Source organism: Trachymyrmex cornetzi, unplaced genomic scaffold, assembly GCF_001594075.2.
Source record: "Trachymyrmex cornetzi isolate Tcor2-1 unplaced genomic scaffold, Tcor1.1 scaffold180, whole genome shotgun sequence".
Taxonomy (NCBI): domain Eukaryota; kingdom Metazoa; phylum Arthropoda; class Insecta; order Hymenoptera; family Formicidae; genus Trachymyrmex; species Trachymyrmex cornetzi.
Genome location: NW_017296419.1, coordinates 87,122 through 103,455, shown reverse-complemented (window position 1 = coordinate 103,455; position 16,334 = coordinate 87,122). Strand labels below are relative to the sequence as shown.

The 16,334-nt window shown below is 33.9% G+C and overlaps 1 protein-coding gene across 1 annotated transcript in view; it reads left to right on the top strand.

Annotated features, from left to right (window-relative positions):
* Positions 1-16,092, top strand: part of LOC108759348 (uncharacterized) — a 36,125-nt gene extending 20,033 nt beyond the window's left edge. Inside the window, 7 exon segments of the mRNA XM_018504731.1 lie at positions 3,773-4,042; positions 11,429-11,796; positions 11,973-12,177; positions 12,379-12,979; positions 14,033-14,394; positions 14,642-14,938; positions 15,718-16,092. Coding sequence (XP_018360233.1) covers positions 3,773-4,042; positions 11,429-11,796; positions 11,973-12,177; positions 12,379-12,979; positions 14,033-14,394; positions 14,642-14,938; positions 15,718-16,011 — 2,397 coding nt within the window. The 3' untranslated portion in view covers positions 16,012-16,092.
* Positions 16,093-16,334: the final 242 nt, after the last annotated feature.

Here is a 16,334-nt window from a genome sequence, read left to right as displayed (position 1 = left end):
AGTGTGTAGTATAAAGATTTGACGTATATGCCATTTTGTTGTGCCATCAACAAGTGTCAAACGCGCATAAGTGATAAATTGAAAAAGTGTTCGCATAGTATTGTTTTGCTGTGTTCAATATGTCGAAATTTGTGCCAAATAAAGAACATTCGCGGACTGCATTAATTTTTTGTTTTCATTTGAAGAAAACTGCCGCTGAATCATACCGATTACTTCGAGAAGCTTATGGTGAACATGCTCCATCGCAAGATACGTGTGAACGATGGTTTCGGCGTTTCAAAAGTGGTGATTTCGATGTTGTAGACAAGGAACACGGAAAACTGCCAAAAAGGTACGAAGATGTAGAATTGCAAGCATTGTTGGACGAAGACGATTCACAAACACAAAAACAACTCGCAGAGCAATTGAACGTTAGTCAATAAGCTGTTTCCAATCGCCAACCTACGAGAAATGAGAAAGATTCAAAAGGTCGACAGATGGATACCACATGAGTTGAACGAGAGGCAGATGGAGAGGCGCAAAAACACATGTGAAATTTTGCTCGAACGATACAAAAGAAAGTCGTTTTTGCATCGTATCGTGGGATAAAATACTGGGGATAAAAAGTGGATATATTTTGAGAATCCCAAGCGCAAAAAATCATGGGTAGACTTAGGCGCACCATCCACATCGACCGCAAGACCGAATCGTAGAATCCCAAGCGCAAAAAATCATGGGTAGACCTAGGCGCACCATCCACATCGACCGCAAGACCAAATCGCTTTGGCAAGAAGACGATGCTCTGTGTTTGGTGGGACCAGAAGAGTGTGGTCTATTATGAGCTGTTAAAGCCTGCTGAAACGGTTAATATCAAACGCTACCAACAACAATTGATCGATTTGAACCGTTCGCTACACGAAAAACGACCAGAATATCGAAAAAGGTAACACAAGATCATTTTTTTCCATGACAATGCTCCATCACATATGACAAAACCGGTTCGTGACACATTGAAAGCACTCAACTGGGAAGTGCTAGCCCATGCGGCTTAGTCACCAGACTTGGCTCCTTTGGATTACCACTTGTTTGCATCGATGGGTCACTCACTTGCTGAGCAGCGCTTTGATTCGTACGAAGATGTGAAAAAATGGCTCGATGAATGGCTCGCGGCAAAAGGGGAAGATTTTTACTGGCGTGGTATCCACAAATTACCTGAAAGATGGGAAAAATGTGTAACTAGCAATGGAGCATACTTTGAATAAACCACTTTTTATCATTCTTCCGAATTTAACGTGTTTTTTTTTTTTTTAAAAAGTCCGCATTTCATACTTGTACACCTGGTACCTAGTACATCCTTGAATGACGAACAAGTCGTTGGACGTCCAAAAGACGTCGCATCGTTGCATGGGAAGATCATTCTCAGAATGTATTCCAGATAAAGTGTATTGTTAAAAATATATATTCAACATGATGAATAGTTCATTTCGTATTTCTATCCATTTGAGTCCAAAAATACTTATGTTGTAGATAGGTTAGCTATGAATACAGCCCAGTTCAAAATTATGAAAATGTACATTTTTATTTAAATTAAAAAAAGGTAATTATTTAGAATACCCCCCCCCCTAGAATATTAATAAAAATCAACGTATACATAGTGCTGTACCGAGTTAGGATGACAGATATCTCAACCTCTAAAGTCTTGAACTTTAACACTCATAACTCGATTCACGAGGCTGACCGTTGCGTTTTTTTGCCAGATTCTTTCGTTTTGAGTGAAAATGCGTCGAATAAATACATATTTACTAAGATTCTAGAGGAGGGGGTATTCTAAATAATTACCCTTTTTTTACTTAAATGAAAGTGTATATTTTCATCATTTTGAACTGGGATGTACTCACAGCTAACCTATTTATAAAAAACGCATCGAATGAGTACATTTTTATTAAGATTCTAGAGGGGGGGGATCCGTATTCTGAATAATTACCAAAAAAAGTTATGACGGAAAAGTATCCTGATACTATATCTGATATATAAGTCCTAAATTTCTATTCGAGTACAATATTCAATAGGAATTATATTCCTGTTTCGATCGAAGTGAATGTACTGTTATATTTATAAAAAAGGAATTATAAATGTTATTATAAAATCAAAGGAATATTTACAGCCCAGCAAACGAGAATGGATTGAAATAATGGATTAAAATGGATTCTGATTATCAAAAATACGGATTCATGAATGTTAAAATAAATCCTGAATACATTTTTATTCATTTATAGGAATTGCATAGAGCATATATCTCTATGTCTTTCAATCTAAAAATAATATTAGCATTTTCTGTGCATCATGAATACTGCTCAATTCAAAATTGTTAATAGGAAATACAGTTTTTCAATCTAATTGAATAAAAAAGTTTTTATTTAAAAATGGACTATAAATACTACTTAATTCTTTCAAAATTATAAGTAGGAAATTTTTCGTTTTAATCCAACTATACATTCCGACAACACAACTGTACATGCCGACAAAGCATGTAAAGACTACAGAATGCCGACAAAGCATGCAAGTTACAGAATAGCACCCCAGGTTCGAATTAGTGCTCGGAAATATCAGACGATTTGATAGTTCGGACAGTTCGAATCTCAAGTTTCATTGGCTGCGTTCAGCAGACTCAGCAGTTTTGCAACCATTTTATGATTCGTTGCACTAATTGGTTTATATTTTTAGTTTTAAAGGAATAGTCCAATCTGAGTGAAGAATCATAAAACGGTTGCAAAACTATTGAGTCTGCTGAACGTAGCCATTAAATAGTTCAGACTGAATGTATGTTCGAACTATTTTAACCCACTTCAGAGATGAAAGTTCAAATTTATTACATTTCGAACTCAGACATAATAAGTCCTCAGGATCAACCTGAATATGACTGAATATGACGCAACTTTTTCTTTTTGACATTTTTGTAATTTTAGTATATTCAAGTTTCGTGAAAAACTGCTCTTTTGTTTCCATACTATATTGTTTACTGTCCGAACTTCAGACATAACGAATTGACATTTCATACTGATCACTGCGCTCGAACTGTTCGAACTGCCCGAAATATTGGAATTAGATGCTCATTTTTTTCAACTTCGAACTATTCGAATAGATCGAATATTCAACATGTTCGAATCTTTTGTCTGAGCCCTAGTTCGAATCCCACTAAGATGCGTTTTTTAATACCAATTTGAAGTAATTAATTTTAGTTATAATTACTATAAATGTCTTAGAAATAAAATTTGTAACCCTTAAATATGAATATATTTTTTTTTCGAATATTAAACTAATATCAGTCAGATCCAATCCATTTCAATCCATTCAATCCATTTCAATCCATTTTTTTAAAGTACGCATACAAAAAATTTTAATCCATTTCCGTTTACTGGGAGGAAATTTATTTTCAAGTCGTTTCATTTTCGATTCATTTCATGAACAGAAACAAATTTATGTTTTGAGATATAAATTTATTTCAATCCAGTTCCGGTCTCTAAACCGCGAACTTGGATAAATTAAGATGAATTGCAATTTTTTAATTCATTTTAATCCATTCTTTTTTATTGGACTTTTACTCTTTTCTGTTCTGAAAAATTTTCTATACGAGGGTGTGTAAATAGAAGTAACAACAATATCCAAATAAACCAAGATCATTTGCAGAAATAAATGTATCGATGAAATAATTTTAAAAATAAATAATGACGATTAAAAATTTTTCTGAATAAACATTACTATATGATTGTGATTTCTATTTCTTTCATTTTAGGTATTCAAAAAATGGAATTGGAATGAAAATAGTACTTATATACCGGTGCGAGTATTTACATATCTTATAGGTAAGGAAGCGACAAAAATGGATGAACTCCAATGGATGGTAAGATCGTGTCTAAATCTTGGCGACTACAAGCAAGTACAGACTCAGGAGGAAGTGCGCGAACAAGTGCTCAAGTACATTCCAGTCGTAGCGCGTCCTTTGGTACTTCAGAGTGTGGTACATCCTATCGTGTGGACACATGCTTACGCTAAGAAAATCACGGTAAGAAATGTTAAAAACTTTTAAAAGGTCTAATTTTAATCTAATTTTTTCCCGTCATTCTGTGAGCAATTCAATAAAGTTTTTTAAATGGTGATAAATTTATGAGAAATATATTGTAAAATTATTAGTAGAGGGAAGTGGGCGAATTGTGCGCACCTAAGGGATATTTGTTTTCTTGGGATGGTTTTCTAACTTTAAAGCGATATAAGTATGGAAATAGAAACTATAAATATTCTTCTACCAGTATCCTTATCTTGAACAGATTTTTATTCAATAAGGTTGTATTTGGCAAAAAGAAAAAAACGGAAAAGCGAAAAAATTTCTCGCGCGTCGGGTAATTGTACGAATGGGTAATTGTGCGTAAAATAAAAGTCGTAAGAAATGAATGAATTGTGGAATGTTGACATAGAAATTAGAACATACATTTATTATATTGCAATATAAATATATATTAACCATATTTTAAATGTATATTGTATATATTAAGAAAAAATACAAAACTAATATAATAATAATGCACTTTGGCAAAATGAAATGGCAAAATAAAATAGTAATGCCAAAAAGAAACGAAAAAACTAGTCATACAGTATATGGAAGATGGATAATTGTGCGCATTTTAAAACGCTTGCGCACAGTTGCCCACCGCGACCTGACTCGGTACGAAATACTTCAACAATTCCTAACCAAACTTAATAAATAATAGCTTGAAAGATGCACAAAATAACGTACTTTAATAACGTATACAATTTTACACAAACAAATTAATATACTTACCACCTTATTTTCTGAATGCTAAAATAACAAGAAAAGATGTAATTTCTTTTTTTTGTATTTCTTTGGTTAGTGATGTATTTATGTCGTATCTTTTGTAGTTATATCTTAAGAGGACTTCCTGCGTAAAAATTTTACCACGGTGATGTCTTCATCTATTGGAAAAATACTAAATCAGGATGCGCACAGTTCCCCCACTTTTCTCTATACGAGGGTCATTTGAAAAGTTTTGAGCCTCAACATAAAGATGGCATTACTCGATAAAACCATTCGGATATTACAATCGTACATGCTTTGAAACATGCTTTGTATCTGTGAAAATTGTAACTATTGGTGTTGTTTGACAGTCATTTGTGCCAGTCTATGTCAGTGTTTTTGTAAAAATGAAAAAAATATTAGCGGTCGGCACGGTCGCCATGACAGAAATTTACGAATTGCGCTTCGAATTGATTAACCACCCACCGTCTTCGCCAGATCTAGTCCCTAACGACTTTTTCCTATTTCCTAGGATCAAAATTTGGCTCGGAAAATAAAGACTATCAGCAAACAAAAACACTGGCATGTATTATTTAATATAAATCTAATACAATTGTATAATTATACAATTTGTGTATAACAAATGTATTACTCATTTGCTCAGTTTTAAACAAATTTGTCTGAAAATTAAAAATGATATTATAATCTGTGATACGAAAAATCTAAAATTTTTTGAAGAAAAACAATTTTAAAATTGTAAATTTTAACCGTATAACAAATCAACTAACCAAGACTCCATATAAATCAAAGAATTGGAAAGAATACGGGCGTTAGGAGTCAGGCGCAGAAGACGTCGCGCAAATCATACACTTATGAAGCTTGAAACTTCTTTATTCAACAAACGCGCTTACGTGTTTCGGTTCATTTTTGAGCCTTCCTCAGAGCAAACACAAACTAACATATATAAAGTAAAAATTATCCTGTCATGGTGAGCTCCCCTACATCAAGAATTTAAATATCAGAATTAAACAAAATGAAAGAAAAGAAAATGAAAAAGAAGGGGAATATTAAAAATGTCGAATTAAAGAATACAAAAACTAATTTATCAAAAAACTTTGAGAATATAATTAATTATCCCGAAAATAAAGATACTAAACACGATTACAAAGCACCGTATCGCAAATATTACCATGAATAATTCAAGAACCGGTTCCTGATATGTTGGCCAGTCGGTATCAGACACAGTGAATCACTTTTTAGTTATTAGCTAGTATTAATGAAAATTGTAAAGTGATAAAAAATCTCGACAGAAGGACTTATTACTGTGTACGAACGATACCGACTGACAAGACGTGACAACAACTCGAGCTTTTATAATTTATCTATAATCGGGAGGTAGGCCTTCGGGAGCCCCTTCATATCCGTCTGCAGGTTGAGTCCATGCGTTTATCTCCTGATGTATATCATCTCCGAAATCAATCTCTTTCTGTAGTGAGGTTCCTCGTCCAATGTTGCAACGTTGTCCCAGTCAAAATCATGTCCCTCTTGCAACCGATGTTTCGTTATAACATTGCAAGCAGACGTGTTCCATCGAATGTGGTTCTTATGTTCTGTGATTCTTGACTTCAGTTGTCTTGACGTCTGTCCCCCATACAACTCTTACACGAAATCTTATAAATAACCTTCGACTTCTCATCACGCGGTAAGGGGTCTTTATGTATCCTAATAAATTCATGCAATTTATTAACACTATAAAACGATACTCTCATATGCTCGCTATTCAATCTACTAAACTTCTCAGTAATACCACGAACGAAAGGGACAGTGAACCACGAAGGCTACACTACATCAACGCTATTATCACTAACAACATTCTTCCTATTACTAGCCATAATAATGTTCTTCAAACGGATGTTAATGTTCTCAAATATAAAGCTCAAAGGATAATCATTCTCTAACAATACTTTAATTACGAAATACAAATCATCAAAGTGGAATTTAGAATTCGAAAGCAAAACCACTCTATCAACTAATCCCGCGATTGTACCTATTTTTTGAGAAACTGGGTGCTGTGACCAAAAGTTCAAATATCTACCCGAAAAGGTTGGCTTGCGGTACCAATCGAACTCTATCAACTCATTATCCCTAATCACTGTTACATCCAAAAAATTCAATCTATCACTACCCACTTCCATAGTGAACTGAAGCCTAGGATGCTGAGAATTAAAAACATCAAGAATGGAACTAACCGAAGAAACAGACGCTGCCATGATTATATCATTAACATACTTAGGGTAGCTCCGGTACATACGCTGCACCTATCAAATACTTAATTTATTAAGTACTTGATTTTTCAAACTGTATTTATTGATGTTAAAACGAATGTCAGGGCGTGTATTCGATAATTACCTTACGTCGACAACTTAATTATAACAATATGGCCTCAACATCGAGGGTCCTTTGTAATTTTTTTATGTTAATTCGAGAATGGTTACGGGCTTACGCACCTTATTAGTTGGAAGGAAAAAGAGTATATATCTAACTCCACATATAGAAATTTGTTATGTAATGATGGGATACATCCGAGGGCCTACGCTCTTTCGAAAATACATAAGCAAGACTGCCCCTTTCGTATAATAGTTTCTTCGATAAATAGCCCTTTATATTCGTTAGCAGTGTTTCTTCATAGTATTATCATTAAAACAATTCCTAAGGCGGATAGTCATATCGATAATAGTTTTAAACTTGTTAAGGAACTTGATGGTAGACGGTTGAGTGATGAATTTCAGTTAGTGTCATTGGACATGTTGTTAGCCTATTATATGGGAACTAATGTTCCCATGGACTATGAGATGGATTTGTATCCAAGACCATTGGCGATTCATTTTTAGACATTGTTGTTTACCGAAGGAGGAATTCATCAAAGCGGTTCAGTTTATTTTAGATTTTACTTTTTTTGTTTTTGACAGTGTTATTTATAAGCAGAATTACGGGACTCCTATGGGCTCTCTGTTGTCTCCCGTCATCGCGAATCTAGTTATGCGTAAGTCGGAGAGTAGAGCTTCGTCTTCAATTCAGTTTCCGTTGCCCCTTTACTATAGGTATGTTGATGATATAATCATAGCAGCGCCTGTTTCTTCGGTTAGTTCGCATTCTTGATGTTTTTAATTCTCAGCATCCTAGGCTTCAGTTCACTATGGAAGTGGGTAGTGATAGATTGAATTTTTTGGATGTAACAGTGATTAGGGATAATGAGTTGATAGAGTTCGATTGGTACCGCAAACCAACCTTTTCGGGTAGATATTTGAATTTTTGGTCACAGCACCGAGTTTCTAAAAAAAACAGGTACAATCGCGGGATTAGTTGATAGGGTGGTTTTGCTTTCGAATCCTAAATTCCACTTTGATAATAATTTGTGTTTCGTAATTAAAGTATTGTTAGAGAATGATTATTCTTTGAGCTTTATATTTGAGAACATTAACATTCGTTTGAAGAATATTATTATAGCTGGTAATAGGAAGAATGTTGTTAGTGATAATAGCGTTGATGTAATGCAGCCTTCGTGGTTCACTGTCCCTTTCGTTCGTGGTATTACTGAGAAGTTTAGTAGATTGAATAGCGAGCATATGATGGTATCGTTTTATAGTTTAATAAATTGCGTGAATTTATTAGGGTGCATAAGGACCCCTTACCGCATGATGAGAAGTCGAAGGTTATTTATAAGATTTCGTGTAAGAGTTGTGTGGGACAGACGTATAGACAACTGAAGTCAAGAATCACGGAACATAAGAACCACATCCGATAGAACACGTCTGCTCGCAATGTTATAGCGGAACATCGATTGCAAGAGGGACATGATTTTGACTGAGACAACGTTGCAGCATTGGACGAGAAACCTCACTACAGAAAGAGATGAGAATTTCGGAGATGATATTCATCAGGAGACAAACGCATGGACTCAACCTGCAGACGGATATGGAGGGACTCCCGAAGGCCTACACTGTTAGAAATTTCTCAATAAATTTTAATTAACATGTAAAGGAAGCATGACGTTATGCACGAAATTAAATGTAATGAATGATGTAAATAAAAACTAAATTATAGTAGTCTTAAATGTGATGAACGTGTGTATTGAAATTAATGAACACATTATTGTAGAAATTAATTTACACGTTAATGAAAAGTACGAGATCTGTAACTGAAAAGTAATTTACGTTAATGATATGTAAGGAACGTAATAAACGTATTAAACGTTAATAGTATTAGGCTTAATTAAAATATTATTAATATTCGTAAATGTAAAAGTACATTAAATTTCAATACTCTTAACTTTTAAGTTAAGCGTATTGAAATTTAATGTACTACAAACTTAAATTTCATTAATATGTACATTAATAGTTATTTCAATTACGATTAATTAAATGTCATTTATAAAAGTATATTAAATTTCATTACACTCAATTTTTCAGTTACTGTAAACTTAAATCTCATTAACATGTGCATTAATAGTCCTTTCAGTTACAGAGAAATTAAATTTTATTCACCAATGTACATTAAAAGCTAATGAAATTTAAGAACATTTCTAACAGTGTACCTCCCGATTATAGATAAATTATAAAAGCTCGAGTTGTTGTCACGTCTTGTCAGTCGATATCGTTCGTACACAGTAATAAGTCCTTCTGTCGAGATTTTTTATCACTTTACAATTTTCATTAATACTAGCTAATAACTAAAAAGTGACTCACTGTGTCTGATACCGACTGGCCAACATATCAGGAACCGGTTCTTGAATTATTCATGGTAATGTTTGCAATACGGTGCTTTGTAATCGTGGTGAGTGTCTTTATTTTCGGGATAATTAATTATATTCTTAAAGTTTTGATAAATTAGTTTCTGTATTCTTTAATTCGACATTTTTAATATTTCCCTTCTTTTTCATTTTCCTTTTCTTTCTTTTTGTTTAATTCTGATATTTAAATTCTTGATGTAGGGGAGCTCATTATGACAGAATAACTTTTACTTTATATATGTCATTTTGTGTTTGCTCTGAGGAAGACTAAAAAATGAACCGAAACACGTAAACGCGTTTGTTGAATAAAGTTTCAAGCTTCATAAGTGTATTATTTGCGCAACGTCTTCTGGGCCTGACTCCTAACGCCCGTATTTTTTCCAATTCTTTGTAAATTTTAATAATATTTATATATTTGTTTTTAAAATCATATAATTTTAATTTGTTTGTTACTACAAATTTCGTCTTTTTATATCTTCTACTATGTCTTAATGTTTTTGTAAAAGCGAAAAAACATATACAGGGAGAATAAAATAAACATACATAAATTCCATCAGAATCCAGCACTTGTCGCTTGGCTGTGATGGGTGATGAAGCATGAGCAATAAAAGTCGCGACTGGAAAAGATCAGAAAGGAAAACGGATGGACGTGTGAATAAACAAGAACACAATCTACATATAGCAAGTTTAGATACGATCAAGAAAGCACCCCCGCTGTTTGTACCTAGGCTTTCCAAGCACTCCGTGTAGATTTATATCATGCTATATCTCCCTTGGCACAATTATTTAATCTTTCGAATACCAAACGGGAGTAAAACTTACGCGACGCAACTTTGTTAAAATTCTTCTTTTAGAAAAGATATATGTTTAAAAATATTTTAAATCAGTAGATATATAATTTTCAACTTTGATCGCTCTGTTTGTTAATTCGTGTAAGATCAAGCGAGATAATAAATAATGGCCTATTTAATTAAATTAATATTACTTTTTACTGATTTCAGAATTATATTTGAGAATTTTTTGAATATTTCGCTCAATCTTAAAGTCAAGGCTTAATACCTAGAGGAATTAATTAACGTAGTTCATTGAAGTGTCGATTCAGAAAGCTGGACAAATAATTTATCGCTAGGCATTGAGATATGATTAATTATGCAGCGAGTAGTCTTTTGCTGGATTCACAATGGATTCAACGTGTGTCGTACGACGTTCTGCAACCAATCAAAAAGCAGAATTTTATTTTGTATCGATGATGCGAAGCAAAATCCTATTTTCTGATTGGTTGCAGAAAGTCGTACGATGAATGTTGAATCCGTTGTGAATCCAGCAAAAGACTACTCGCTGCACGTCGGATCCAGTGTAAATCCAGTATTTGGCCGATGATTAAGTTATCACTAGCAGATAGATTGAATACTTCACACTAGGTTTAGTACCCTGTTTACTGGGCTTCATCGATTTTAGTTTAATTCATTTCTTTTTTATTTATTTCCCATTGTTAGACCAGTGTTACCTGCTGTATAAAATCGGGATTAAGCGGACAATCAAGGACCTCGAGTCTTTAAAAATATCATTGAACGATGAGATTTTTTAAATCAGATTCTGATTTAAGAATATTACATGCGATGAAAAATATATGTTTCTGTAATCAGTTCTCGTGGAATTTCGGTTGCACCCTTGATTCCGAGATACGCTCTATACTTCGGTATTGAAGTGACCGAGTGTGAATTAGCGTGGCCCTTCGCTTTTGTTCCAACTTATCGCCGTATTCACTCCTCTTAACGAAAGAAAATTGTAAAGGAGATGATATATTGCAGTCGAAAACTGTTTTTCAATCTCGCAATCGCTCTGTGTAGCTGCACAAGGATAAGAACATTGAAGAAGATTTATCCACCCTGAACACCACAACCTGGCAAGAATACAGACTGTTGACTTCTGTAAGCACACCTGTGTTTGATCGTAAGAACAATCGCAGCAACATGGCAGATGCAGCGAATGACACACTGTTCGGCGTGGCTGGCACAGACGTGCCGATTGATGACATCCGCGAACTTACGTTGCCGTATAAACTTGGCGTGAATGGCTATGCTTTTATTGTATCCAGTAACGGCTATGTGATATTGCATCCAGACCTCCGACCAGATTACAAAGGCCGGCTTAAATTGAACTATAATAGCATCGATCTCACGGAGGTAGAGATATTTGACGACGAACGCGAGCCGAGGTATATAACACAATGTTTCCGTCATTTAGTATTATAGTTTCTCTTCTCCATAGATAGATAAATACAAAATATTGAATTAATTATTTAAAAAAATAAAACATTTTATATTTTAATCGTTATGTTTCTTTTATTATTATCTTTTATTTGAAATATTCATTAATTAAAAATGGACACAGGAATCCGGGACCCGAATTATTGGAGCTGAGATCAGCACTGGTGGATCACAAGCGAGGTAACATGATGGGGATTCCCGTGAAATTACATTATGATGACAATCGTCGGGTCAACCTTGAAAAACGTGATTATTTTTATGCGCCCCTACCTGGCACTCCATTTAGTCTTGCGGTTGTTTTATCTAATTATGGAACTACCTGGATTAAGGTACAAGCAGCACCAGAGCAATTTCACTATCTTTTTTAAATAATCACATTTAAAATAATTTTATGCACAATTAATTATACTAATTAATAAATGATTACATACAGCATAAATTATATCAAGTAGTAATTATTTATTATACACGCAATTGTGCTCATGATATTGAATATGCGCTCAAATCATTCCTACGTCTAATTTTTCAAGGTCGGCGATGAGATTCGCAGAAATCAGAATATGAATATGAATGTATCGGATTATTTTGTGGGCGATTATTGGCGCGTACATCCTAGCTGGGTATATTGTCGTTACCATTATTTAGAAGGTCATGAGTTCAATAAACCGGAAGACGAGTTGCGTCATTTTTTGGCGCTAATGAGCCGTCCTGGTTGGCGCTGGTCTCAGCAATATGAAGCTTATTCATCTATAGATGAAGATGTTGATGAAGAATCCAACTGTGGCAGACAAACGCTCAAGCACGATGACTACTATTGCAACAAAGAACTTATGCAGTTACTTGTATTTGATGCCAAGGCGACAAACAACAACTTCCGTGATGACTATATAGAGAATTTATCTCCAAGAGCTCGGGATCTTGCACATCACTATGGTATCTTTATAAGATTTATCGCGACGCAAAGCGGGCTCACCAGGTGGCATCATCTTAAAGCCAGCAAACTGCCGAATGTGGATGACACTGATGACAGTGTTGTTTTCGGTGATCTTCATAGACGAGCAGTGAATGAACCTTGGTACAAAGGCGCGATCTTTCAAAGTGAACTAGATTCCGAAAGTATTTCTTTATCTGGTAAAAGTCATATTCATTGTAGATAGGACATAGAATTTTTTTATTATTAATGTCGTGTATGTATTTGTGTATTTTTTGTTAAATCAATCGTGAAATCATATTTAGCCGACACAAGGCTCATACAGGTTTTTTAGTGTGTATGTTCTTTATTAAATTTAAATCTATTCAACAAATAAAATAAGATTTTATTCGCCTCGGTGGTCTAATGGCTTAGGACGCTCGTACGGAATACAAGAGATCCGGGTTCAAATCCCGGCCGAGCTAATATTTTTCGCAATAAATTTATTTAAGGTTTTCAGCACATTGTCAATTTAATTTAATTTGTGATATTATTGTAATAGTTTAATTGCGTTAGATAAAGTCCGGAAAAATTTCGGCGCGCAGTTTGAATAACTACAAAAATATGATATATATGCATATACATATATAGGATATAGATAAGATTCACTGTGAATTATTTAGGCAAAAAAATCTAGCTTTGATCGTCATAGGCCTGAATATGCTTATACTTAGTATTTAATCAACAAAGTTTTGATCCATCTTCCAGATCCTAGTCAATGTAATTTAACGCATATAAAATTCTCCTGTATATTGTCTATCCGCAATAAGTTGATCTCTTTTAATGATAAAAATGTTGTAAAGTATAATACGAGAATGTAAAACTTCATCTCCTCTCTAATCACATTATATTTCACAACGTTTTTACCATTTAGAGAGATCAACTTTTTGTGGATAGACATTATACAGGACAATTTTATATGCATTAGGTTACATTGAAGAGGATCCGAAAGATATATCGAAACGTTTGTTGATTGGATCTAAATTTAATAAAGAACATACACACTAAAAAACTTTGTGTCGGCTCATATAGGCATGATTTCACAATTGATTTAATTTAGCTGAGCCTGAAATAATTATTAAATTTTTTTTTAATTATCTTTTATAATCATTCTGTTATTTATTTAAAATCAACATTTATATAATTATTTATTATATATGATTTATATTTGAAATGAGTAGTAGTATAATATTTGAAACAAAGTATCATTGCAGTTTCATGGGAATCAGGCGTGGACGCGATAGTGACTGCTTCGATGAGCCTGGCGCCCAAGGATGGCGGCAAGAAAGCACCAGCGGCTGTAGTAGGTTTTCAGATGCCGATGAAAGATCTGTATAAGCGGTTCATTGAATTAATCTCAGACAATCAGACGACAAATACGATAATAAATTGCGCCCACAATTGGATTGATTGTTACCTGCTAGATCAAAACGGCTACATAGTGATCTCAGACGAACATAATAATACCGGACAATTTATGGGCACTCAGGAAGGTGCCGTCATGCTATCCATGGTCAAACAGGGTCTTTACAATCCGATCGACATCTTTGATTATCAAGCATTGTGTCATGAGACCGTAAGTAATATATGTCAAAGAATAATATGATAATCGACAAAAATATAAAATATTGATTATATTAAAAGATCATATTTAAATAGATTTCACAAAGTTGAGTTTTTAATCATTATAAAAATTATAAAGAATTTTGTATTTGGTGAGAGCATAAAAAATAGCATGAAGTTGTTCCCAAAGCTTTTCTATTATTATTTTTTTTATTTTAAAAAAAGAGCGTGCTTTTTTACGGAGTCGCAAATTGTTCCAGCGAAACGGTAACTCTGCCAACAGCTTAATGGAACCGTTGCAACATGTTGCAAGATTGTTGCTCTGGTTTCTGTTGCGATTGATATGGTACGTGACCCAGTTTGTAAACCTGCCCGGCATTCATGGCAAGGTCCACCTCGATGAAGATGCACCAGATCCGCCGCCACCACCAGAACCCTATATTTATTACTATTCCTGTGATCAAAAGCGAACACTCTATTTGTTGAACGAGACCGTTGCTGCTAAAGGTGTCACCAATCACTCCACTTACTGCTCGCGGCCTTTTTACGCTCAGAGAGTAAATATTTTTTATTTTATTTGAGATGGAGAGGATAAGATTTTACGATTTTTATACATACTAAGCAAATATTACGAACATATTTTTATCTATAATATGTAAAACCTATTTTATGTCTTGTTTTCAATTATTAACATTTTACTTTAATTCTGATGAGTGCGGCTCTAAGCAGTTTTTAATAAATGTAGAGATTTAACATGTGTAAAACTGTAATTATCATACAAATATCATACTTTTTAAGACAATCTTAAAACAATCATAACGTTAATTATTTAAAAAGTACGCGTGAATAATTAAAAACGATTACTTGTGCATATCATTGTACTGTCAATAATTTCACAATTTGATGGTATAATTGTACAATTTACATATTTACGATGCATCAGAATAATGTATTTAAAGTGAGGTTGATTGGATCAGCATGTTAATCATCGACGAACATTGACGAACATTGACGGAAGAAGAAGTAATGAATGTATCGAAATATTGGAATCAAATTAAAATAGATTTATGAGAAATTATTTCTTGATTTATTGATGATATTTTTGATATGCTCTTTAGAGATGATTGATAATATACTCTTTTGTATTCCTCAATAGTTTCCTATATTCTTTATTTTTCAGTTTATGAAATGATGAGACGTTATCAACATGTTTATGCTGTTAAATTAATTGATGACAATTTTATATAAAAAATATTATATTGCATATAAATTACGTATGTATATAATACAGCAATCGAATAGTTTAAAAAAAATAATCGTCTGTAATAATTTACAGGTTGCACATACTAATCTGTTGCTAGTTGTGGTGGACAGCATGTACCCAACGTGTTTGGACATAAAATTAGAAGTAACGCCTGTCAACATCTCACCCCTTGAGTACATAAATAGCATGGGCGACAAACCCTGTCACAAGATTCCATTGAACACTCTAAAAAGACGCAAGCTGAAGAATTGCTTCACAAAACATCCTCTGGAGCATGTGACTTACGGTTGCGGAGCATCTGAACTGATGGTGTCTTTGTCATTGTTATATATCACTGTCGCTAGGATTCTGTATATTTTCGTATGACGGCAAATTAGCCGTCCTTGGTACATGGTAACTGTATTGTTTTACAGTAAGTAATAAGATAATAAAAAATGAATAAAATAACACAAGAAGAGAGAGAGAGTATAAATATTTCTCCTCCAAATCATAACTTTATAAATTATTTAATAAAAAATCGCTATATACAGGGTGGACCATCTGAAGTGATCCAGTCAAATATCTCGAAAACTAGTAGGGATAGAGGAAAATGTTTCGTATGAAAAGTTTAGGGTTACACGGGGGAAGTATGGTACTGACCTTGAAAAATCCTTGGAAGGTCATTTTGAAGGTCATTCAGGGGTCACGAT